The sequence below is a fragment of the Mastigoproctus giganteus genome, chromosome 2, assembly GCF_048544385.1.
Source record: "Mastigoproctus giganteus isolate SK-2022 chromosome 2, ASM4854438v1, whole genome shotgun sequence".
NCBI classification, from domain to species: Eukaryota; Metazoa; Arthropoda; class Arachnida; order Uropygi; family Thelyphonidae; genus Mastigoproctus; species Mastigoproctus giganteus.
This window is the reverse complement of record NC_143576.1, coordinates 87,859,245-87,881,024: the sequence shown is the minus strand read 5'-3', so window position 1 is coordinate 87,881,024 and position 21,780 is coordinate 87,859,245. Positions and strand designations below refer to the sequence as shown.

Genomic DNA, 21,780 nt, shown 5'->3' with positions numbered 1-21,780 from the left:
TAAAACTTATACTGGTTAAAATTGAATGCTTTTTCATCAAAATAAACATAAAAAAATGTTAATTTAAAAACTGACAAATACTGAAAACGTTTACCTGTGTGAATAGGATGTGTGAAAATCAAAACTCAAAAATTTAGCTTATTTGAAAAGCGCCAACAGCAAACCTATCACTTAAAAGTCACGAACAATACTGAGTATATTTTCTCCAAAGACCCCTGGAACATGTGAGCATAGTAGTTTTCTGTTTTCTATGTAAGCACATTTTCTATGAATATTTTTTTAGGCGGACTATATAAAGGACACTAGGCATAAATGGTTAAAATGGGAAATTTAAATTTTATTCTTAAATCTGATATTATATTGAATAATAAGATCAAAAACATTAGAAACAGTTATGTCATTCCAAAAAAAAAAAAAAAAAATCCCCACCTTACAAACAAATATCAGGGTATAGTGAAGTGGGTCAAGAAAGGAAACCAAAACTGTATGTAAAATTAACATAGGAGCAGTGTTTATTGATGAACATTATTATCATCAAGAAGTTTTTTTATGGCTATACTTTTCTAATTAAAAAATAATTAATGATGCAGGTTGGAAGTGAATACTTTACTGTAGAATTACCAAAATTCACACTGTAATTCTGATAGACATTTAAATAAGTATTTTTTTTTTTTTGTTTTTGGCCTACAGAAAATACCATGGTTACAGCTGATGGGTTAAAGGTGTAACATGGGAAAGAAAGGCAGTGTCTGTGGTCCCAAGCTCATGAGTGGAATGATATTAAATACTTCTCCATCTGCATTGTTGAGGGCAGTAGTGAAATTTGATTTGTTATCACAAACAATGTCTGTTGCATTCATTCACAAACAATGTCTGTTGCATTGACCACCGTGGGATGAAACCAACAATAATGGGATGAGTCCACAACTGAGACTGCATATGGTCTGGCGTGCTGTGTATGCAGAAATCTGAAGACAGCATTGTCACCAAAACCTTCAAAGGATGGCAGGAACCTGTTTTTGCCAGCAGAACATGCAGGGAACTCAAGAAAATCAGTCTATATAGCTGTGTGGCAGTTCAGGCCTCCCATGTGTGATTAGAACATATGATACCATTTGTAGCAGTGTTGGATGTGTACATCAACAATGGTTTGAAATAGGAAACATATAATGTGATCAGATGAATTACTGTTACTATTATTTGGCAGTGATAATGCATAAAACTGTGTAAGAAGTTGCACATTGGATCCTGAATGCAACTTTAGGGCTATTTTTGTGGATTTGCACTGGCCCTATCAGTTTTCTTCAGGGTTCCATTGCCTGAAAGCTGTATCTGAACATTCTTTATTTGCAGCTACTACATCTTAGCAGCTGTCTCCCCCACATTACTCTATTATTATAAAATGGGTAAATGTGTTTAAGTGCCTGATGATATACCAGTGCAGTGTTGTCCTACATTTTCAGGAACATGACAGCTGACCAATATGACTTCCAGATATAAGAGAAGAAAAAACAAAAATCAAAGCCAGTTCAAGCTTGTACTGTATTTGATTTTTGTTTTTGCTATTCTTGTACTTGAAATTTACTGTAACTTTTTCTACTCATATCTTATATAAGAGTTACCCTCAACTTACAAATTTAATGCTTCCTGAGGTTCATTCGTAGTTTGCAAATCAATTTTTACTGTTATAGGTAACAAATTATTCTTGTACAGTAAAATGTCAGTTATCCGGGGCTCAATTTTTCATAGGGTTGGATTAACCATGGTCCTCTATATGTATGTAGTTTAACAAACATTTAAAGAATATTATTTATCTGTGTGAGTGGATTAAGTACATACAGGAAATCAGTGTCGCATCTCTCATTTTGCCACCTGGTAAATTACATCAGATGCTTTTACACAGGCGGCCTCTGTAGCCAGGTGGGAAGGAGCAGCAGTGCGTAGCACACGCTTCTTGATTAGATCGGGGTTCGAGCCTGTCACCACCAAATACGGATAATGCGGAAAGGTCAGGTAATGACCACCGCATATCCTGGAGCAATATGGCCTTAGTTGCTAATGCTCCTAAAAACCAAATAACAACAACATGCTTTTACACCCGCAGATTCAGAGTCAAGTGTCTTGAAACACCTGCTGCATTTCTAACGCCAAATAACATACAAATGTAACCTATTTGCGTTTGTCTACTAAAACATTGTGAAAGCTTGTTCCTGTGCTTGCCATGTGTTGTACGTAACATTTATCTCTCATTTCAGCCCCTAAAAATGCCAGGTAAACGAAAATGAGTTGTTTAACAGTGGAAAAGAAACTGAAAATTATTAAAAGATGTGAAAAGGGTGAAAGTATTTCAAAGCTTGCAGACGAATTTGGAATTGGTCAGCAAACTGTACGGGACATCATTAAAAACCAGCCCAATATAGATAAATTTGTTTCTAAATGTGACACATTTGTTTGTGCTTCACAAATAAAATCGCTCAAAGGTGCTACAAATGAACAACTTGAAAGTGTAATGATAAAGTGGTTTTTACAACAATGAGCTGAAGGAACTCCAATATCTGGAACAATGATTTTAAGCAAGAAAAAATATTTTTTTTGACAAATTAGAAATGCTTGGAACACCCTATATTTTCATCTGGTTGGTTGAAACGATTTAAAGACATGCATAGTATAAGAGTTAGAGATACAGGGTGACAAGCTCAATGCAGATAATATGGGAGTAACTTGATTCTGTGATGAATTAGCTACGATTATTAAAGAAAAGAGTCTTGTTCCATTGCAAATTTACAACGCAGACCAGACAGGACTTTATTGGTGAGCAATGCCCAATAACACATTGGCGTCTGTACAAGAAAGAAATGCACCGGGATATAAAATTAGCAAAGACAGGATAACAATTTTATGCTGGACAAACACTTCAAGGATGACAAATTAAAATTAACCATAGTGGGAAAATCTAAATCTCCTAGAAGTTTAAAGGACATGACTACTATTCACTGATCTAATCACTGATTTAGAATTTAATCACTGATCTGCATGGATGACTAGGGATATATTTGAATAATGGTGAACAGATAAATTCGTTCCTCACGTTAAAAAAATTGTCTCATAAAGGTTTTCCCCACAAAGCAATTTTGTTATTAAATAACACTCCATCCTATCCTCCATTTGAAAAACTCTGCAGAAAATGGCGATATTGTTGCCATTTTTCTTCCACCTAACATAACACCACTGGTACAACCAATGGACCAGGGGTGATTGATTGTATAGAAAGATCTTGATGATGTGCTTTATCATGGAAGAAAAGAATCCTCTTTTATTTTGGAAGTCACTAACAATTAAAGATGCTTTAATTGTTAGTGACTTAGAAAAAGTTAGTTATAGAAAAAGCTCTATAACATATCTACTGCATGGGGAGAAGTTACAAGCTAAACAATTATAAAATCGTTCAAAAAAAATATTTCCCGATGACTTTGTAATCGCCAAAAATAACTTGGAAGTGGGAGACCCAAATAACATTGTAGAAATCGTTCCTGATATTTTAAACTCATTTCAAAATATTGAAGGATGCAAAGACTTAGACAAGGCAAGTGTTTATCAATGGTTAAATATAGACAAAAATGAACCCAGCTACGAAAAAATGACTGATGGTGACTTAATCTACAGTGTGCAAGAACCTATGGCAGGACCTGATGAGGAACTACAGCCAGCTTGCAAAGTAAGTTGTAATGAAACCCTAACAGCTGCAGTGATATTACTTAAATTCATGGAAAGTCAAGATGATGTAGATTATATTGAAATTTTACAAATTCGTGGACACATAAGGGTTAAAAAAAAAAAAAAAAAAAAACCATCAAAAATCAGACTTTCCATCAAAATGAATAAAATATTATTGTTGTTATATACATATAATATCTTATGTGTTTTGGAAGTTATTTAAACAAATCAAAACGTAATTTTGATTTACCATGTTTTTCAATTATTCGGGCTCTAGCATCCCAAAATTACCACAGATAATCGACGTTTTACTGTAGTTACCAAATTGTAAACATAGTTGAAGTGCTTTATAGCGACCTTCTATAATGACACATTATAACATGTGATAGGTACACACTGATTTGTGATAAACCCTAGAGCAATTTTACTTAATAATGATGACCTTTAAAGATAAATAAATTCTGTATAACACTCAAAAGTAATAGAGGATATAACTTTTGAGTGTTATAGAAAATTTCCACTATTCTACCTTGTTTTTTTATTTATTTTTATTACAGTATTCACGTTTCAAAATGAAATAATGCTAAATTATTGAAACTAATGACTAGCTTGCAGGCTGACCATGAGAAATTGCTTGTTGGAAATTTCCTGCACTTACATTAGAAGTTCATTTCATTATACAGTTTGTATAGACTGTTTATCAAGATGCCAATTGCATGCAGAATTAAGATTTTAGGTAATGCATTCTAAGACTGACATCACTAAGTAGTTTGCATTTACATTTATGTATTTACGCTGTTTACGCATTCTAAAAATTGAAAGCGTAGAAAAATCTGCTACACTGGGTTGGATAAGAGCACAAAAGGTGAATTATCTGGATCTTGAAAGGGTACTCTTGGAATGGCTAATGATGATGCATGCAAAATATATTCCCATAAATGGAAATTTTTAAAAACTAAAGATGATTCATTTGTACATCAGATGAATATTGACAATTTTAAGCCTTCTTCTAGATTATTCCAGAAATTTAAGCCTTATCATGAGCTGTCTTCAAAAAAAAAAAAAAAAAAAAAAAAAGAAAAAGTGTGAATGAAAGTGCTGCACTTTCATTCCACAGCTGTTGGCACTTAAGTTGCAAAGGAATGGAAGGAGGTGTATTTAAAAAAAAAAATACGATTTGTTAATATATGATTAGAATGACAGCTTCACTGCTGATGAAGTGACATGGCACATTAATAGTTGTTTGAACCATAAAATAAAATAAAAAAAAAATTGCTGATTAAACTGGAGACACTTTTTTTTTTTAAGTTGCTAACTTAATGCTTACATTTCGGCATTTTTATCAACAGTGGATTGCCATTTACTCTATGGCAAATGTCTGTCTCAGAAAAGCTTCCTTTTTAATTATTGGGAAAATTTAGTAGCTCTCATGCTTTAAGGTTTTAAAATGTTGCTGAATATATATAGAGCAAACCAAAATGTTCTAGAATATCATCAAATATCTATGAAGAAGGGATTAGAAAAAGGAAGATTACAAGACAAGTGTGGAGAATACAAAAATTTTGTTATTTATAGATACAGGAATACTTCGCACAGTGCAGTTAATGCACTGGAAAAAAAACTACTGCACTGACTGAATCAGCACTAAACAAGGAATAGTTTCGGTGGGAAAAATAATGATACATGGGTATCATAAGGATTTTTTATATTAGAAAAATTAGCATTAGCAAAGGCACATGATGCAAGAAAGCAAGCTTATATAGCATTAGCCAAAAAAAAAAAAAAAAAAAAACCCTTATCTCACCCATCCACTCGCTCCAATTGTTTGTCAAGTTCTGCCTTGAATCTATTTAAGCTATCAACTTCTACAATGACAGATGGAAGTTTGTTCCACCAATCAACCACCCGCTGGCTAAAGGCAAACTTCCGCACATCTATCCCACAACCGTCTTTCCTCAATTTGAATTTATGCCCTCTCAGGCGATTATTCTGAGCAAGAGGAAGAATCCCATCCGCATTGAGCATGCTCAAACCATTCAAACTTTATACACCTCAATCAAATCACCTCGCAGGTGCATAGTCTCCAGACACTGTAATTTGCAAAACTTAAGCCTTTCTTTGTAAGAGCAACCCTTTGTTCCATTCACCAATCTTGTTGCCTTTCTCTGTACTTGTTCCAACAGTTCTACATCCTTCTTAAAATGAGGCCTCAATCAGACCACCTACAAGGTGGTCTGATTGAGGTGTATAAAGTCTTGAATGGGTTGGCAAGCTCAATGCTGTTGAGATTCTTTCATTTGCTCAGATTAAGAACCTGAGGAGGCATGGATTCAAATTGTAGAAGATATGTGGAAATTTGACTTTAGCAAGCTGGTAGTTGATTGATTGCTGGCACAAACTTCCATCTGTTGTGGAAGTTGATAGCTTAAATAAGTTCAAGGAAGAACTGGGCAAACTTTTAGAGTGGATGGAGGTGTGAAATGGTGGTTTTTTTTTTTTTTTTGCTGAAGTTGTATAAGCTTGCTTTCTTGGCATCATATGTCTCAACTAATGCTAGTATTAATACCTGAAAACATATTCTATCCCATTTTATGCATCTACTAAAGTAAGGATTTCCAAATAATTAACTTTGAAATGCATAGTGGTGGTTTTATTAGATGATAATATGAAGTTAACTGATGATAGTTAACTTCATATTATGAAAATAAACTATCAATTTATTTTCAAAGCGGAGAGGAATTCCCTTTTATTACAATTAAACTATTTATTGGAGAACAAAAATTTGAAAATAAATTAATAGAAGAAAGCAAAGAAAAGACTATTTCTAACAGCAAAGAAGAATGACATTGAAAATTGAAGCTGCATTACCTTTGGGCTATGTACACCCACATCTTCAAATTACTAGAATTAACTGGAATGAAAGCTGCTATATTTTTTTTCATAGATTTCATCATGTTAGATTTACATATATAGCTCTCTCTCTCTACTTTGAACTGTTAATCAACTGATAAAATGCAATTAAGTAGCTGCTCTGTTTACTTAAGTGCTAATAAAAACTACTGTGTTGTTATCTTTCTTAAGTCTATAATATAAAAGTTTCTGAAAGATTATTTCACAAAACGTTTTTCAGTATAAAATGTAATAGTCCTTATGACATATACTTATATTACAATAAGCACTTGATAGCCTTGCAACTGGTAAAACTCTGTCCGGTAGCTATCCTGTTTACTTAAAGCACTGATAAAATCAGTGTATTGGTATCTCTCCATACCATAATGACTTCTTTTTTTTTTTTTTTTTTTTTGTTAGTTGTTGGTGCATCGTCTTCCGTGGCCATAATGCACCTCCCAAGGTATTTGCACTACTCTGATCCAGCCCCAAGGCGGGATTCGAACCCACGACCTTTGGGTTGCCAGGCAGGCATTTTACCCACCTGGCTAGCCTGGTCAGCACCATAATGACTAAGTAAAAACAATGTTAGAGTGCATTTATAGACAATAGTTAATTAAATTTTTATAGAAGTAAATGGGTGAAAAACTAATTAGTTATATGATTCTAAAACAAACACCAGAGTATTTGAGATTATATTCAGATATACCTTTTATGTTTGATAATTCTTATGAAATTGCATTAACCAAGTTAAATTCATATTATTCATGGTTTAATGTGAGTAATCAGTATGACAATAATCATGAAGTATTTTGATAGTCATGAATAAAAATTAATGTTTTCTAATGGCATTTATGAATTAGAATTCTTTAATGATTATTTGAAACTTCATTTTGATTTGGAAAAACCACCTATTTGTTTTGACAGTAATTTGTCTGCAGGGAGATTCTTAGTTATATTAGATGAAGGTTATGAAATTGACTTTAGCATTAGCATAGGCACATAATGCAAGAAAGCAAGCTTATATAGCATCAGCCAAAAATACCCTTATTTCACCCATCCACTTGCTCCAAATGTTTGTTTAATTCTGCCTTGAATTTATTTAAGCTATCAACTTCTACAACGGCAGATTTGTTCCAGCAATTAATCAACTACCAGCTGGCTAAAGACCTATAACAAACTCCTACTTTCATTTTTGCTTTCCCTGCGTGTATGTTACACCAAACTGACTCAACATTCCACTGCCTGCCCGTGTCAACTGGATGTGCTGCCTTAAATTTTATGGCCTTCTTAACTAAGAGAATAATCCCTCCACCTTCCTGTAATTTCTGTATACATTGTACTCCCCATATTTGAATTTTGCATCTCTTATATCTGAGTGATACTGTCTCTGATATCCCCAGAATGTCTGTGTTTGATGACATGACCAGCATTTCAAATTCATAAAATTTATTTACTATATTGTTGTGTTACAAAATTTTAATATATTTACTATATTATTACTATAAAGAAGGGGTCCCCAACCTGCAGGCCAGATCCGGCCCGCCAGATGATTTCATCCGCCTCGTGAAATTTATTCTACAGAAATCTTTTTTGGTTGCTGCATATCATATACAGTCGAACTTCCCTATAACGAATTCTATAAATCCAGCGAAAAAATACGTTATAGAGAAATTTCGTTATACAGAGAATATCTTTTTTATTAGAAATTGTTATTTAATTAGAAAATGAAAATGAATCTACATTTATTTTTAATGTATTTTATTTCAAAAACACTTATTTAAATTACGCTTACACAATTTTCGCCAGTAAGTATCACAAATTAAAAAAAATCCGTAATTTTCGTTTGCACAGTACAATTAAAAAATGTCTGATTCTCAAAGAAAACCTCACATTTGTTCAGAGCATTAAAAACATTATCAGGAACATTTTCACAAAACTGTAGACCCATACGAACCGTTTTAAAAGCGTTAATCATTTCTTCACGAGTTGGCTTTTCTACGGATTGTTCTGATGTGTCTTCAGCGTCATCGTTAATTTCTTTGTGATCATGGTCGTGTCTAACACTGTTCAGCAGTATTTCATCTTCATTTGGATGTTCTGTTGTAGTCAGGTCTTGATCTACATAAACATAACTATCCAGTGTTATTTCATTTTCGATGTTTCCGGACGATTCTAATATTTTCCAAAAGTTTTTCAGTTGTGAAAGGGGCAGTTCATCTTGTTCATCCAGTTGATGTTCGACTTCTGCATTCAATGCAAATCCCGCTTTCGAAAAACAATTTTGAATAGTGTATTCAGTGACATCGTTTGTCCAAACTTTTGCCAGTTCAGAGATGCAATCTCTAAGGTTAATTGTAACTTCCAAGTTTCTATTTTCTGATAACGCATTGACAATCTTCATTATTATTCTCTTTCGATAATGAAATTTAAAATTTTTAATTATGCCTTGGTCCATTGGCTGGAGTTTTGACGTCACGTTTGGTGGTAAAAACAATAACTTCACACTTTTAAGTTTGGCAGAAATACTGGCAGGATGTGCTGGACAGTTGTCAGTTACCAACACGATTTTCCTTTTTTCTTTTGTTATACGCTTGTCTAGTTTTAATATCCAGTCTTCAAAGATATCACTGGTCATCCATGCTTTTTTATTAAAGGTGTAGTCAACTTCCAAAGATTTTGTGCCTCTAAAACATCTTGGGTTTTTTGATTTTCCGATTACTAAAAGTCTTAATTTTTCACTTCCTGTCATATTTGCTCCAACTAGCACAGTGATTCTTTCTTTGCTTTGTTTTCCGCCAAAACATTTATCATCTTTAAAAGCAAGAGTTCTATTCGGTAAACATTTAAAGAATAAACCCATTTCGTCAGCATTAAAAACATCCTTAGGTTCATATTCTTCCAAAATCTTCTTTAAGGTATTGTTCCTCCAACTGTTGCAGTCTTCTTCACTTACATTAACACTTTCTCCACAAATAACCTTTTCCACAATTCTGTGGCGCTTCTTAAATTTATCTAGCCACCCAGTGCTCGCATTAAATTCTGTATGTCCCAGGGACTGTGCAAATTTCAGAGCTTGTTGCTTAATTATTGGACCCGATATTGGTATATTCTTTTCATGTATCATTTGCACCCATTTTAGAACAGCTTTATCAACATCTTCGTATATACACAACTTAATTCGCTTCTTGTCTGCTGCTCCTTCAATTGCATTTAAAATTGATTCTCGATTTTTTAAAATCGTAGATAAGCTGCTTGCAGGTATGCCATATTTCTCCGCAATATCTTTTTTCTTAAAACCCTGGTCAATATCATGAAGAATCTTTACTTTATCATTAATACTTAAACATTTTCTCTTCGACATTTTTTCCCCAAATGTAAAAATCACTGGACTTATAGCTCTTGCCGATACATACACCGCAAACTTCGCTGCGCTGGCCATATAGTGAATTGTTAGTACAGGTACCGCCTACTCAATGACGTTTGCTTGCCAATTCAACAGTATCACGTGACTTTTCCTATCAATCACTTTGAAGAAATATACGACTTTCATTCATATATAAAATTTACGGTTAATGTATGCTGTATGTTACTTTTCAAAAAAAAAAAAAAAAATACAAGAGCATATAGCCTATGTGATTGATGACAAATTGTTCTAAAAGAACTAAATAAAAAAATTTTTTTTTTCATGAAAACCATCTACTAGGAGTCCAGTTAGATGAGAACGGACATATCACATAATGATTGACAGGAAGGTCACGTGGTACGGTTGAGGTGAGAAGCGAATGTCACTCAGTAGGCGTTCGTTACTAAAAATCGACTATGGCATCATTCTATGTATTGCCGCCGCAGCACGCTAAAGGCTTACCGCAGCGAATTTCGTTTTCCCCTGAGCCAACATCAATTTACAAATCTATCCTATTTATTGTAAAGTTTATGACCACTTTTAAGAAAACCCATTTGGTTTTATAACTGTAACAAATATGAAACAAAGACCTTCCTACGGGCGTCAATGACCACAAGTATTCACTAAAAGAATGATTAATTCCAGATGCTAATGCGTAATTTCGGAGGGAAGGAGGTCGTATATTTTTAAAAATTCGTTATAGAGAGACTAACACTTCGCTATATGGGGTTAATTTTACATGTAATTTCGTTTCAAGGTGCAATGTTTTGCGAAAAAATTCGTAATATAGAGAAATTCGTTAAATAGAAGTTCGTAATAGAGAAGTTCCACTGTATAAGGATATTTTTAATCAAAATATAATGTAAATGCGTCCAAATATAATTTTGTAACATTGTTGCAACTCTGTGCACTTCCACTTGTCAGCAGTGTTTCTTGCTATGTTGGAAATCCCAACAGTGTGAGTGTCCAAGGCTATAAGTTTATAGCCTCGAGTATTTCCAGCGAACACAAGTTGTCAAAAAGTGAAATAGTAAAGTTAAAATAAGCAACTGTTAAAACAATTGCTAAACACTAATCTAAATATTAATCAAGTAAGTAAGTATTAGTGAAAGAATTGTATGCAATGCGTTCTTTGCAGTTTGCAATGTAAAGATGAGTATGTGTATTAATCTTTCTCCTCGTCAGCTATTCTCATTCAAACTGTAATCGTCGGGCTGTTGCACCAATTATCATGTGCAACAATTTATTAGCGCTATTTGTACAAATTTTTATAAATGCATATTATTTTAAATTTTATTTAACTTTGAATTTTTAATTGTAATGAATCAAGATGTCAAGGAAAAGAAAAATTGATTCAAAATGTCGTGTCTTCAATGAACTTTGGTCGATTAATTATTTTTTTATAAGGGACAATAACCTATGTACCTGCTTTATATGTAAGGCAGCAATTGCTGTGTTGAAAGAATATAATTTGAAACGGCATTATACGACAGAACATGCCTCCTTACAATAAACTTCAAGTGCGGCCAGTACTTACAATAAACTTCAAGGAGAGTTGCGAAACAAGAAATTACAAGAGCTGAGCTTTGATTTCAAGAGGCAACAACAAACAATGACATGTTTCACTAATCAGAATTTAAATTTAATTAGAGCTAGTTTGCAAGCATCTCAAATCATTTCTGAAGAAGGGAGGGCTCTTACTGATGGCAAGTTTGTGAAAAGAGTGTGCCTATCAATTGCAGAAGAAATATGCCCTGATCAAGTTAAGCACTTCGCTGCTATAAGTTTATCAGTGTCAACTTTAGCAAGAAGAATCGAAGACTTGTCTGCTAATGTTAAAGATCAGCTGAAACAGAAAGTTACAGATTTTATAAATTTTTCGATTGCAGTTGATGAAAGTGAAGATATTACCAACACAGCACAGTTACTCATTTATATACGCAGTATAAATCAAAATTTTGAAGTCACAGAAGAACTGGCCACACTTGAAAGCTTGAAGAATAGAACCTCTGGTGAAAACATATTTTATAGCGTATCAAGTGTTTGAAGACCCGCAGCTTGATTAGGAATTGTTGACAGTAATTACGACCGATGGTGCAAAGAATATGGTTGGAAAAAATATTGGTTTCATCGGCCATGTTAATAAATATTTTGATTCCAAAAACATCGAAAGACCTGTACAATTTCATTGTGTTATTCACCAGCAATTGTTGTGCGGTAAATTTTTGTCTTCGAACTCAATCATGTCGACTATAATTAGCATTGTGAATTTTATACGTAAAAATGGCCTGAACCATCATCAGTTTAAAATTTTCTTGGAGGAAATTGAAAGTGAATATGGTGATTTGTTGTATCATACGGAGGTGCGAGTGTTGAGTTGCGGTAATGTGTTAAAAAGATTTTTTCAACTCAGAACCAAAATAGACTTTTTTTTTTTTTTTTTTTTTGATTTAGTAGTTGTTGGCGCATCGGCTTCTGTGGCCATATTGCACCTCCCAAGGTTTTTTTTTTGCAGTACTTTGATCCAAGCCCGAGGCGGGAATCGAACCCGCGACCTTTGGGTTGCCGGGCAGGTACTTTACCCACTCGGCTAACCCGGTCGGCAAAATAGACATATTCATGAACGAAAAATTAAAACCAGTCCCAGAATTAACAGACTCTAAATGGTTATGGGAACTTGCATTTTTAACAGATATTTGTGAACATTTGAATACATTGAATAAAAAACTTCAAAGTCGCGATCTACTTGTAAATGACTTGTTCTACAATATTAAAGCATTTCAGACAAAATTAGAATTGAGGAATTTATTATAGTTACACACAGAGCGTACAAATAAAGAAGAAATATATTCTTGTGTGTAACTATAATAAATATATAAGAAATATATTCTTGTGTGTAACTATAATAAATTCCTCAATGAATCCGGAGCGCGTAGGCCTGTTTCGTTAAAATTAGAATTATTTAAAAATCAAATTGAACAAAATAATTTTTCCCATTTTTTGTGTTGTGAAAGTTTATATAATAATATGCCCAATTGTGATTTTTCTACCAACAATTTTGTCCGAAATCTTGAATTATTGATGGAAGCATTTGTTGATCGATTTGTTGATTTCGAAAACAATAGAAAATTATTTACATTATTTCAGAATCCATTTGATGTAAATGTTTCACAAATAGTTAAAGATCTACAATTAAAAATCATAGATCTTCAAAGTAACGATAACCTGAAAACATTATTGAAATGAAACATTAATTAACTTTTATAAAACTTTGACAGAAAATGAATTTCCAGAATTAAAAAAATTAGCAAGAAGAATAATTTCTATTTTTGGTAGCACTTACCATGTGAATAAACATACAGTCGGTCCTCGTATAACACGTGTTTGCATTACACGAATTCGATCATACACGATTTATAAATAGGGGAACGTTATCTTATATAACACGAACCGAATTCGCTTATACACGATTCGCCTTTGTGTTTACAAGAAATGGCAGTCGAATGCGGAATCACCCCAACTGAACGCAACACGATAGGAACGAAGAAGATTCTGAAAATGTATTTATGTGTTTTATATCAGTGAAGGGGAAACACATTTCACCATAATAACGTAAAAACCAACACAATTCCAGCTATCGATATAATCGCAAATGCAATTAGATGGAGTTTACTACCAGTTTATAACAGATTCCACTAGCAGAAACGCAACTGGAAATTGTTTTTATTGTTTTATGGTAGTAACCCCCAGAAATATGCTTTAGTAAAATGTGAGGTGTTAATAGTGTATCTCGGCCTTTACGGTGTTGTTTATTCAGTTGCTATACGCGCGCAGCTTTGTTTATGTGTATCAAGCATGCCTCCTCGTTTTGTAATTGTGCTTTATTCCCTAAAAACGAGTAAAATACTTAAAAGGTGTGAAAAGGAAGCGTCCTGGCTAAGACACTGCAGATTCAGAGAGAAAAAAAAAGAAGCAATATCGATAAACAGAGGCGGACTGGGTCAAAAATTCTTACCCGGGGAAATTTGTAGTGGCCTCATACTATGGTTTATAAATGGTCAAAATCACACCGGCCTCCGGCCCACCGTGGTTTCCCCTGTAAGGCTTATGGCCAGTCCGCTTCTGTCGATAGAGAAAAAATATGAAATTGTGAAACGCTTTGAGCGAAATGAAAGACCATGTGATATTGCACGTGCTACAGACCTAAATGAGGCAACGCGGAGAATTACAAAGAATGCGGAGAAAATAAAAACAACTTTCATAGCGGAAACAACTCAAAGTGTAATTAAAATCCATTAGATTAAGACACAAAGAATTGGAAGAGATGGAACGGCTGTCATCTGTTTGGATAGAAAATCAAACAAAAAACAAGTTTGCTTACGATAGAAGCAAAAGCATTAGCAATATTTTATTACGACTTACGTATTATAATTTATACTTACGTATTATAAAATACGTAAGTATTTTATTACGACTATTTTATTTAATATAATAAATTTTTTACGAATAAAATACGTATTTTATCCGTAAAAAATACTTTTTTAGTATTAAAAAATACTAAAAATACTTTATTATAATATAATATTATTTTTATTACGTATTTTAATCGTTATAAAATACGTAAGTATTTTATAACGATTAAAATTACCCGATTATTTATTGTGTTTGGTAATGTTTTGGTTCCAAATGTGTGTTCAATCTTGGGTGGTCGGCACCTAACCCTACTTTTCCCATAGGGCCTGTTGTTTATATTGCACGATTTTGCATTGCACGAGGGTTTCTAGGAACGTAACTATCGTGCTATACGAGGACAGACTGTATTCAAAAATGAAATATATAAAATCCAAACATCAATCAACAATGACATATGAACATTTGCGTGACTTTTTAAGATTGTGAACTTCTACTATTAAATATAACATTTCAGTTATTGCTAAATCAAAACAACTACAAACATCTCATTGATTTGCTATTTCTGTAATATGAAATGTGATTATAATAATAAAAATTGTAATTTTTAATATGACTGTCTTTATTTATAATAAATATCCCTTGTTTATAATTTGTTATAGGTTTTCTATCTTGTACACCCCGTTTGACCTGGTGAAGTCGCTAAAATTGCTTTTTTGGTTTACAGTGTTTTTAGTCGTCAAAATTACACTGACTCTGGCTCTCCATTTGTTATGAATTTTCTATGTGGTCCTCTGATGAAAAAGGTTGGGGACCCCTGCTATAAAGTATACATGCACCTGTTCTTGCTCTTAGTTCCCCTAACACAGCTCGTGTATTTTCTTGTTTCATGATGACTCCCAACAGTTTCTTGATGAATCCCCAGTACCTTGCATTCAAGGCTGTTGCTCATTCTAGCAGAAGCAGCACAATAATTACTTTCACCTCTGCCCGCAGCTATTGTTAATCTATTAGTCTTTGTACCCCCCTAAACTAACAGTTTTCCAACCCACCTAACACTGCCTTGATAGCTTTAGCAAATATTCTTGGACCCTTTTTTGTTTATTTGTATCCAGTCCTTGTAGAAGCAGTCTCTCCAGTTAACAAGCACAGATCACATTGAGAAAAATTTTACCCCATTAGCCGTGCGCAATCTCTCCAGGGCTGAATTGATTTACAAGGCTCTTACATGTGCTTCATCCTATTGCGTCTGGGCAGAATTGCAGACACTTTCAGATTTAACTCTAACTTGTGACTTTTTCTCAAAGAACTTAGAATAAATATGGAAACAGCCATATGCAACAAGGAGAGCTTAGCTCTGATATTCTATAACATGAAATGAAGTTTGGTTGGATTCTACACATTAGAAATTCAAACAGAGTTGGTGCACATTTAGAACGTTGCTGTTTTTCTTCATGATTACTGCTTCTGTTACTTGTAATTTATATTCATTTAGAATATTAATTATAATTGCAGAATTAGTGTCTAGTTTGCATAAAAATTGATTTATACAGGGCCAATTTTCTTTTTGTGTCATCATTCTGAAAACTGTAGTTGTGGAAATAAGCCCACCCTTTGGAATTCATTTGAATGACTTCTAATGGTAGTAGAACGTATCTTCTTGAAGAAGAAAACTTTTTCTTCTGAAAAGTTTTTTCAGAAAAAAACCTAACTAAATCTTGAAGCATGGCTGTTAAATGTTTTAATTTATTTTGATGTGGTTTCCTAATTATCTTGTTAAATATAAATATCATTATTAAATTTACACTGTTTGTCATTGCTGGAAAACATTGAACATTCTATTTTCAAATGGAGAATATAGTAATCGTTAATTTATATTACTGAAGATGTTCTGATTAAATTATTTTTGAAAATAATACTTCTTAAAAATTATTTAAAGAAAGAATTTCACTTTTACTGATCTTTCTACTAGCAAAATCATATTAATTGATACCTGTGCTTTAGCATCCAGGACCAAACTGATGGTAAGCTCTAAATTTCGAGGAGGAACTAAAAGTCATGCTTATCCTCAAGCTGAAGGTACTCTAGGTGAAATAATGGTGAAATACGGCAAAGATCTTGGAGAAGAATCATCTTTCGGTAATAAATATTATTAATACTTTTATTTTTTATACCATAAATGAATTTAAGAATTATTCATATGATACAAACTTAACTGAATAATCTTTTAACTATGCCTAATACAGAATAACATATTTGTCAGTGATTCATTCTCATTGGTTCAGCTGTAGTTTCTTTCGTATTGCCTTCATATCTACTAGTGTTCAAACTACTAGATATATTAGTACAATGCCAAATATATGTGGTTCTAGTGTCACATTGTCAGTGACATCTGGATTTTGAAGATTCTGGTCTTTTAAAGGTTATACATATAGTCCAAGTATTTAGGGGTGATTTGTTATTATTATTATTAGATAATACAGTAGCTCTAATCCCTGTTTTCTTCACAGAGCGACAATTGCCACCATTAAGCCAAAGTGTTAACCCATACTACTGATTGATTTTTGTGGATAATTTACTTGGTTAAGAAATGAAGGTTGCAAGTTCGAATTCTGCCTCTGGTGTGTTTCTTGCAATTGCCCAGTATTTTTAACTATGGAGTATAAATAGTGCAATACAATTTCAGCAAACTGCAGAAATTAAGACCAGACCAAACTGCATCACATAGCAACTGGATTCGAGGTGAGCGGACACGCTTCGTCAGGGCCACTTCAGTTAATTGGATTGGATTACTGTTGATTATTGCTTTTAAATATTTGATTTATTTAGTATATTGTTGGATTATTTTGTTATAGGTTTTCCTGTAACAGTTTGATTTTTATAATATTATGGATATCATTTTTTAAAGTGAATTTTCATTGATATTTAGCTAATTTTATAATGGTAATTACGAGATCTGCCTTAAACACTTCACAGGGTATCGTGACTCACACGGAAATAGCCGATGGCAATTTACGGGTGATCATGATTTAATCCGTTGCGGAACCTGTGGAATGTTTTCCAAGGTCCACCTGGTGACTAATCGCAGCTCATCTGGGGATTATTTTCTTTGTGATCGATGTAAGGAGTGCACCGATCTTAAATTACAATTTGAGTCACTGAAAAGAACGGGTGCTTTCCCTCGAGAATAATGCATCTGGGAGCTTGTCAGGGACTCAAGACTCCAGCAATCTACCAAGTGATGCACTCCTGATTCGGGCCTCAAAAGAGAAAAACCAAGTGCAAACTACTCTGGTTCAAAAGGACATTATTTTATTAGGGGACTATGGTCAAGGAAATGAGGAATATTTTTTGTAATAAGCATAGGTGGAGTAGAACCAGGGTATGTCTGCCCGGAGCAACTATTAATGATGTCACCAACAGATTGTCAGATTTTAAGGGGGGTAAAGAGAATATTATTATTCATGTGGGGACTAATGACATTAAACGTACATGATCTGACGATTTGTTGGAAAAATACAGGAGCATGCTGAGGAAATGCTGTGAGCTAGGCCACAATGTCTATGTGTCTGCAATTCTGCCCAGACACGATAGGAGTGATTATATGTTAAAAGCCTTTGGATTAACTCAAGACTTGGAAGACTCTGCAAGGCTTTTGGGTGGAAATTTCTATCAGCTTGGCCCACACTTGTAGGTAGAAGGAATTTGTTTTGTAGAGACAGGATACACTTAAACAAAGGTGGTGCAAAAGTTTTTGCCAGTATTATTGAGGATACCTTAAAGGTTCAGGGAAACTGCTAGTGGGGGGGATGTGGGTAATACTGACACGCTTTTATCTGATAATATTGGTCAAAGTAACTCTTGCACATACCTCAAATGTTCTTATATGTTACCCCAACTGGACATATTATCTAGATGTTCTGGGGGCAGAAACGTTTCAAGTGAGCGGGTAGCTAATGCCAGGGAAGAGAGCCTAAAAAACTGCAAGGGTTGTGTTAGGGTTGTTAAATATACAAGAACAGTAAGTCTTAATTGTTTATATAGTAATGTTAGAAGTGCCATCAATAAAATGAGCGAATTCGAACTGCTGGTTAAAACAAGTAATGCGGACATGATAGGGCTTACAGAAACGTGGTGCCACCTGGAAATAGGGGATGACGAATTTCGGTACGGCTTGTATAATGCATTTAGGGAGGATAGGGTAGATAGAAGTAAAAATAATGCTTCTTATCAGAAGCAGCCTGAGTGCGACGATAGCTTTCCCGGATTAAGACATTTCACATTGTTTGTTTGTTATTTGGTTTTTAGGAGCATTAGCAACTAAGGCCATATTACTCCAGGGATATGCGGTGGTCATTCCCTGAATTTTCCACATCCTTCGTATTTGGTGGTCACGGGCTCGAACCCTCTTCTAATCAAGAAGCATGTGCTATGCACTGCTGCTGCTGCTCCTGCCCACCTGGCTATGGAGGTGCCACGTTTCACGTGCTAGTATAGAATCTGTATGGTGTGAGATAGTTGGAAACAAAGGTATAATGCGAGTAGGAGTAATCTACAGACCAGGTGATTGTGAAGATTTATGACGAAAGCCTCTACATGCAAATTGAATGGGCAAGTAAGTGTTAATGTCTTATTATGGGTGATTTCGATTTGCCTCTAATTGATTGTAGTAAATGGAAAGGAAACTCGACATGGGGAACAAAATTTTTAAATCAGCTAGATGACATGTTATTTGTATCAATATGTCAGGGAAAGTACTAGAGAAAAGAATATCCTAGACCTCATCATTACCCATGAATCAGATGATATAACAGGGCTGACAATAGAGGAACCAGTAGCAGGAAGTGATCACGGAGTTCTACGGTGGATAATTAAGAGAGAGAGAGGTAGCAGTAATAAAAGGCAAAGGAATGGGTTATAATTTGAGAAAAGGAAATTACGATGCCTTAAGGTGCTACATGGCCTCTATTAACTGGGTAGATATTGCACAGAGACGAATACAATTGAAATCTGGTATGCTTTTAAACATTAATCATAGATGCCTGGAATGCGTATATACCATTAAAAAAATACTCCACGAGGAGGGTTCCAAGTTGGATGAATAGTGAAGTTGCCACATTACTTGAGCAGAAAAGGTGGCATGGAAAAGTTACAGAGCAATAAAAAGTACTGAAGCCTATAACAACTACAAGATGATCTGTAATAGAGCCACAGAAAAGGTTCGACAGGCAAAGGCAGTTTATGAGAAATCCCTAGCAAAGAGAGGGGGGGGGGGTAAGGAATTCTTCACATATATAAATGCTAAGAAGAGCAGGACAAACCAGATCGGACCTTTACGTAAGGGAAAGGGAATAGTATTAAATACACCAGCTACCGTTGCAGATGAACTCAACAGTTGTTTCGCAACAATATTTACAGAAGAAAAACCTTTTGTGGCAATGGGAAATTGTGGGAGCGAAGTTAAAAAATATGTAATTAATGATATTGAAATTTTGCAAGATTATTTAATGAAAAACTTTCGAGCCTACAGGGCAGTAAGGTTCCTGGAGTTGATGGACTATACTACTATATCTTAAGGGAGGCGGCAAGTGAGTGCATTGAACCATTGAGCTAATTATGCAAGCATCATTAGACTCTGGGAGATTCCCTTGGATTGGAAAAGCGCCAGTGTATATCCCATACATAAGGGTGGTTCTAAGAGTGAAGTGGGAAATTATCGACCTGTCAGTCTGACTTCAGTGGTAGGGAAAATCATGGAAGCAATGTTTAAAGGTGGAATTCAGGATCATTTGGATAGAATTGAAATTCTCAAGGGAACTCAGCATGGTTTTGTAAAGGGAAAATCATGTTTAACAAATCTGGTTCTTTTGAAAGGGTCACTCATGAGCTGGATTTGGGGAATAATTTCGAATTGTTTATTTAGATTTCAGCAAAGTTTTTGACTCAGTTCCACATGAGCGGTTGCTTTATAAGCTGAAACATGTTGGAATCACTGGGAAAATCCTTAGATGGATAGCAGGATGGCTTCAGGGCAGGAAGCAGAGGGTTATGATAAATGGCTATTCCCCAGATTGGATTGATGTAAGAAGTGGGATTCCCCAAGGATCAGTATTAGGACCAATGTTGTTTTTAATTTTCATAAATGACATTGATGAAGGGATAGAGGGCATGGTGTCTAAATTTGCAGATGTTAAAATTGGTAGAGTAGTTAATGATCACTGTCAAGCTGAGCTTCTTTAGAGAGACCTAGATAGATTTCAGGAATGGTCAGAAAAATGGCAGCTATGCTTTAATGCAAAAAAGTGTAAGGTATTGCACCTGGGAAACAGTAATCCCAAAATAACTTATTCACTTGGTGGAGTTCAATTAAACCCAGTACTGGAGGAAAGGGACTTGGGTGTTACGATACGGTCAGGCATGAAATTCTCTGAGCATTGTAAACAGGTTGCAAGGAAGGCCCATGGTGTACTATCGATGATCTATCGAACTTTTGCAAGTAGAGATAGAGACGCGATAATCCCATTATATAAGGTTTATGTTAGACCACACTTGGAATACTGTGTTCAAGTATAGAGACCGCACCTAAAGAAAGACATCGAGCTTCTTGAAAGGGTGCAAAGAAGGGTAACTCGCCTGGTGAGATCGGCAAAAGGGCGTCCTTATGAAGAAAGACTTCGAATATGTGGGTTGCAGAGTTTGGAAACTAGACACCTTAGAGGAGATTTGATTGAGGTGTTTAAGGCTCTGAGAGGCATCAGTAAAATGAATGAGGATGAAATTTTCAAGATTATAAATGATGCTAGAACTAGGGGACATAAATTCAAGTTACGGGGGGGAAATGTTTAGATTGGACTGCAGGAAGTTTTATTTTAGCCAGCGAGTTATAAATTACTGGAATAAGTTACCTTCATGGGTGGTAGAGGCCGACAGTTTGGGGAAATTCAAAGGTCATCTGGATAGTACCTTCGGGTAAGGGAAGCGCATAGGATGATAGGTTTAATTTCCTTTTCTTTTATTAATTATTAGGGGTTTTTTTTTTTTTTTTTTTGGTGGTACAGCATAAGCCATAGGCTTTCTTGCACCATGCGGCCATTACTAATACTAACTGTGCAGTGACTTGTTCACACAGTATGCTGCTCTTAAATTTGTTTCCATCTCAAGAAAACATCAGCCAAAGAGTGAATGTTAAAGAAGCTTATGGCGAATCTACCCTTCCATGTAGCACTGCTTGCAGGTGGTTTAGAATGTTTAAAGATGGACGTGATTCAATCACAAAAATTTTTGATCCTGGAGCTCCAACCACGGCTGTCATTACAGAAACCGTAAACACTGTTTCTTTAATCATGAGAGACGATCGTTGT

The 21,780-nt window shown here is 34.6% G+C and overlaps 1 protein-coding gene across 1 annotated transcript in view; it reads left to right on the top strand.

Annotated features, from left to right (window-relative positions):
* The window catches only part of EndoA (SH3 domain containing GRB2 like, endophilin-A), a 416,265-nt gene that overhangs the window by 126,459 nt on the left and 268,026 nt on the right, over positions 1–21,780 (top strand). Inside the window, exon 6 of the mRNA XM_090389410.1 lies at positions 16,424–16,558. Coding sequence (XP_090245536.1) covers positions 16,424–16,558 — 135 coding nt within the window. The remainder of the gene's footprint in view (positions 1–16,423; positions 16,559–21,780) is intronic.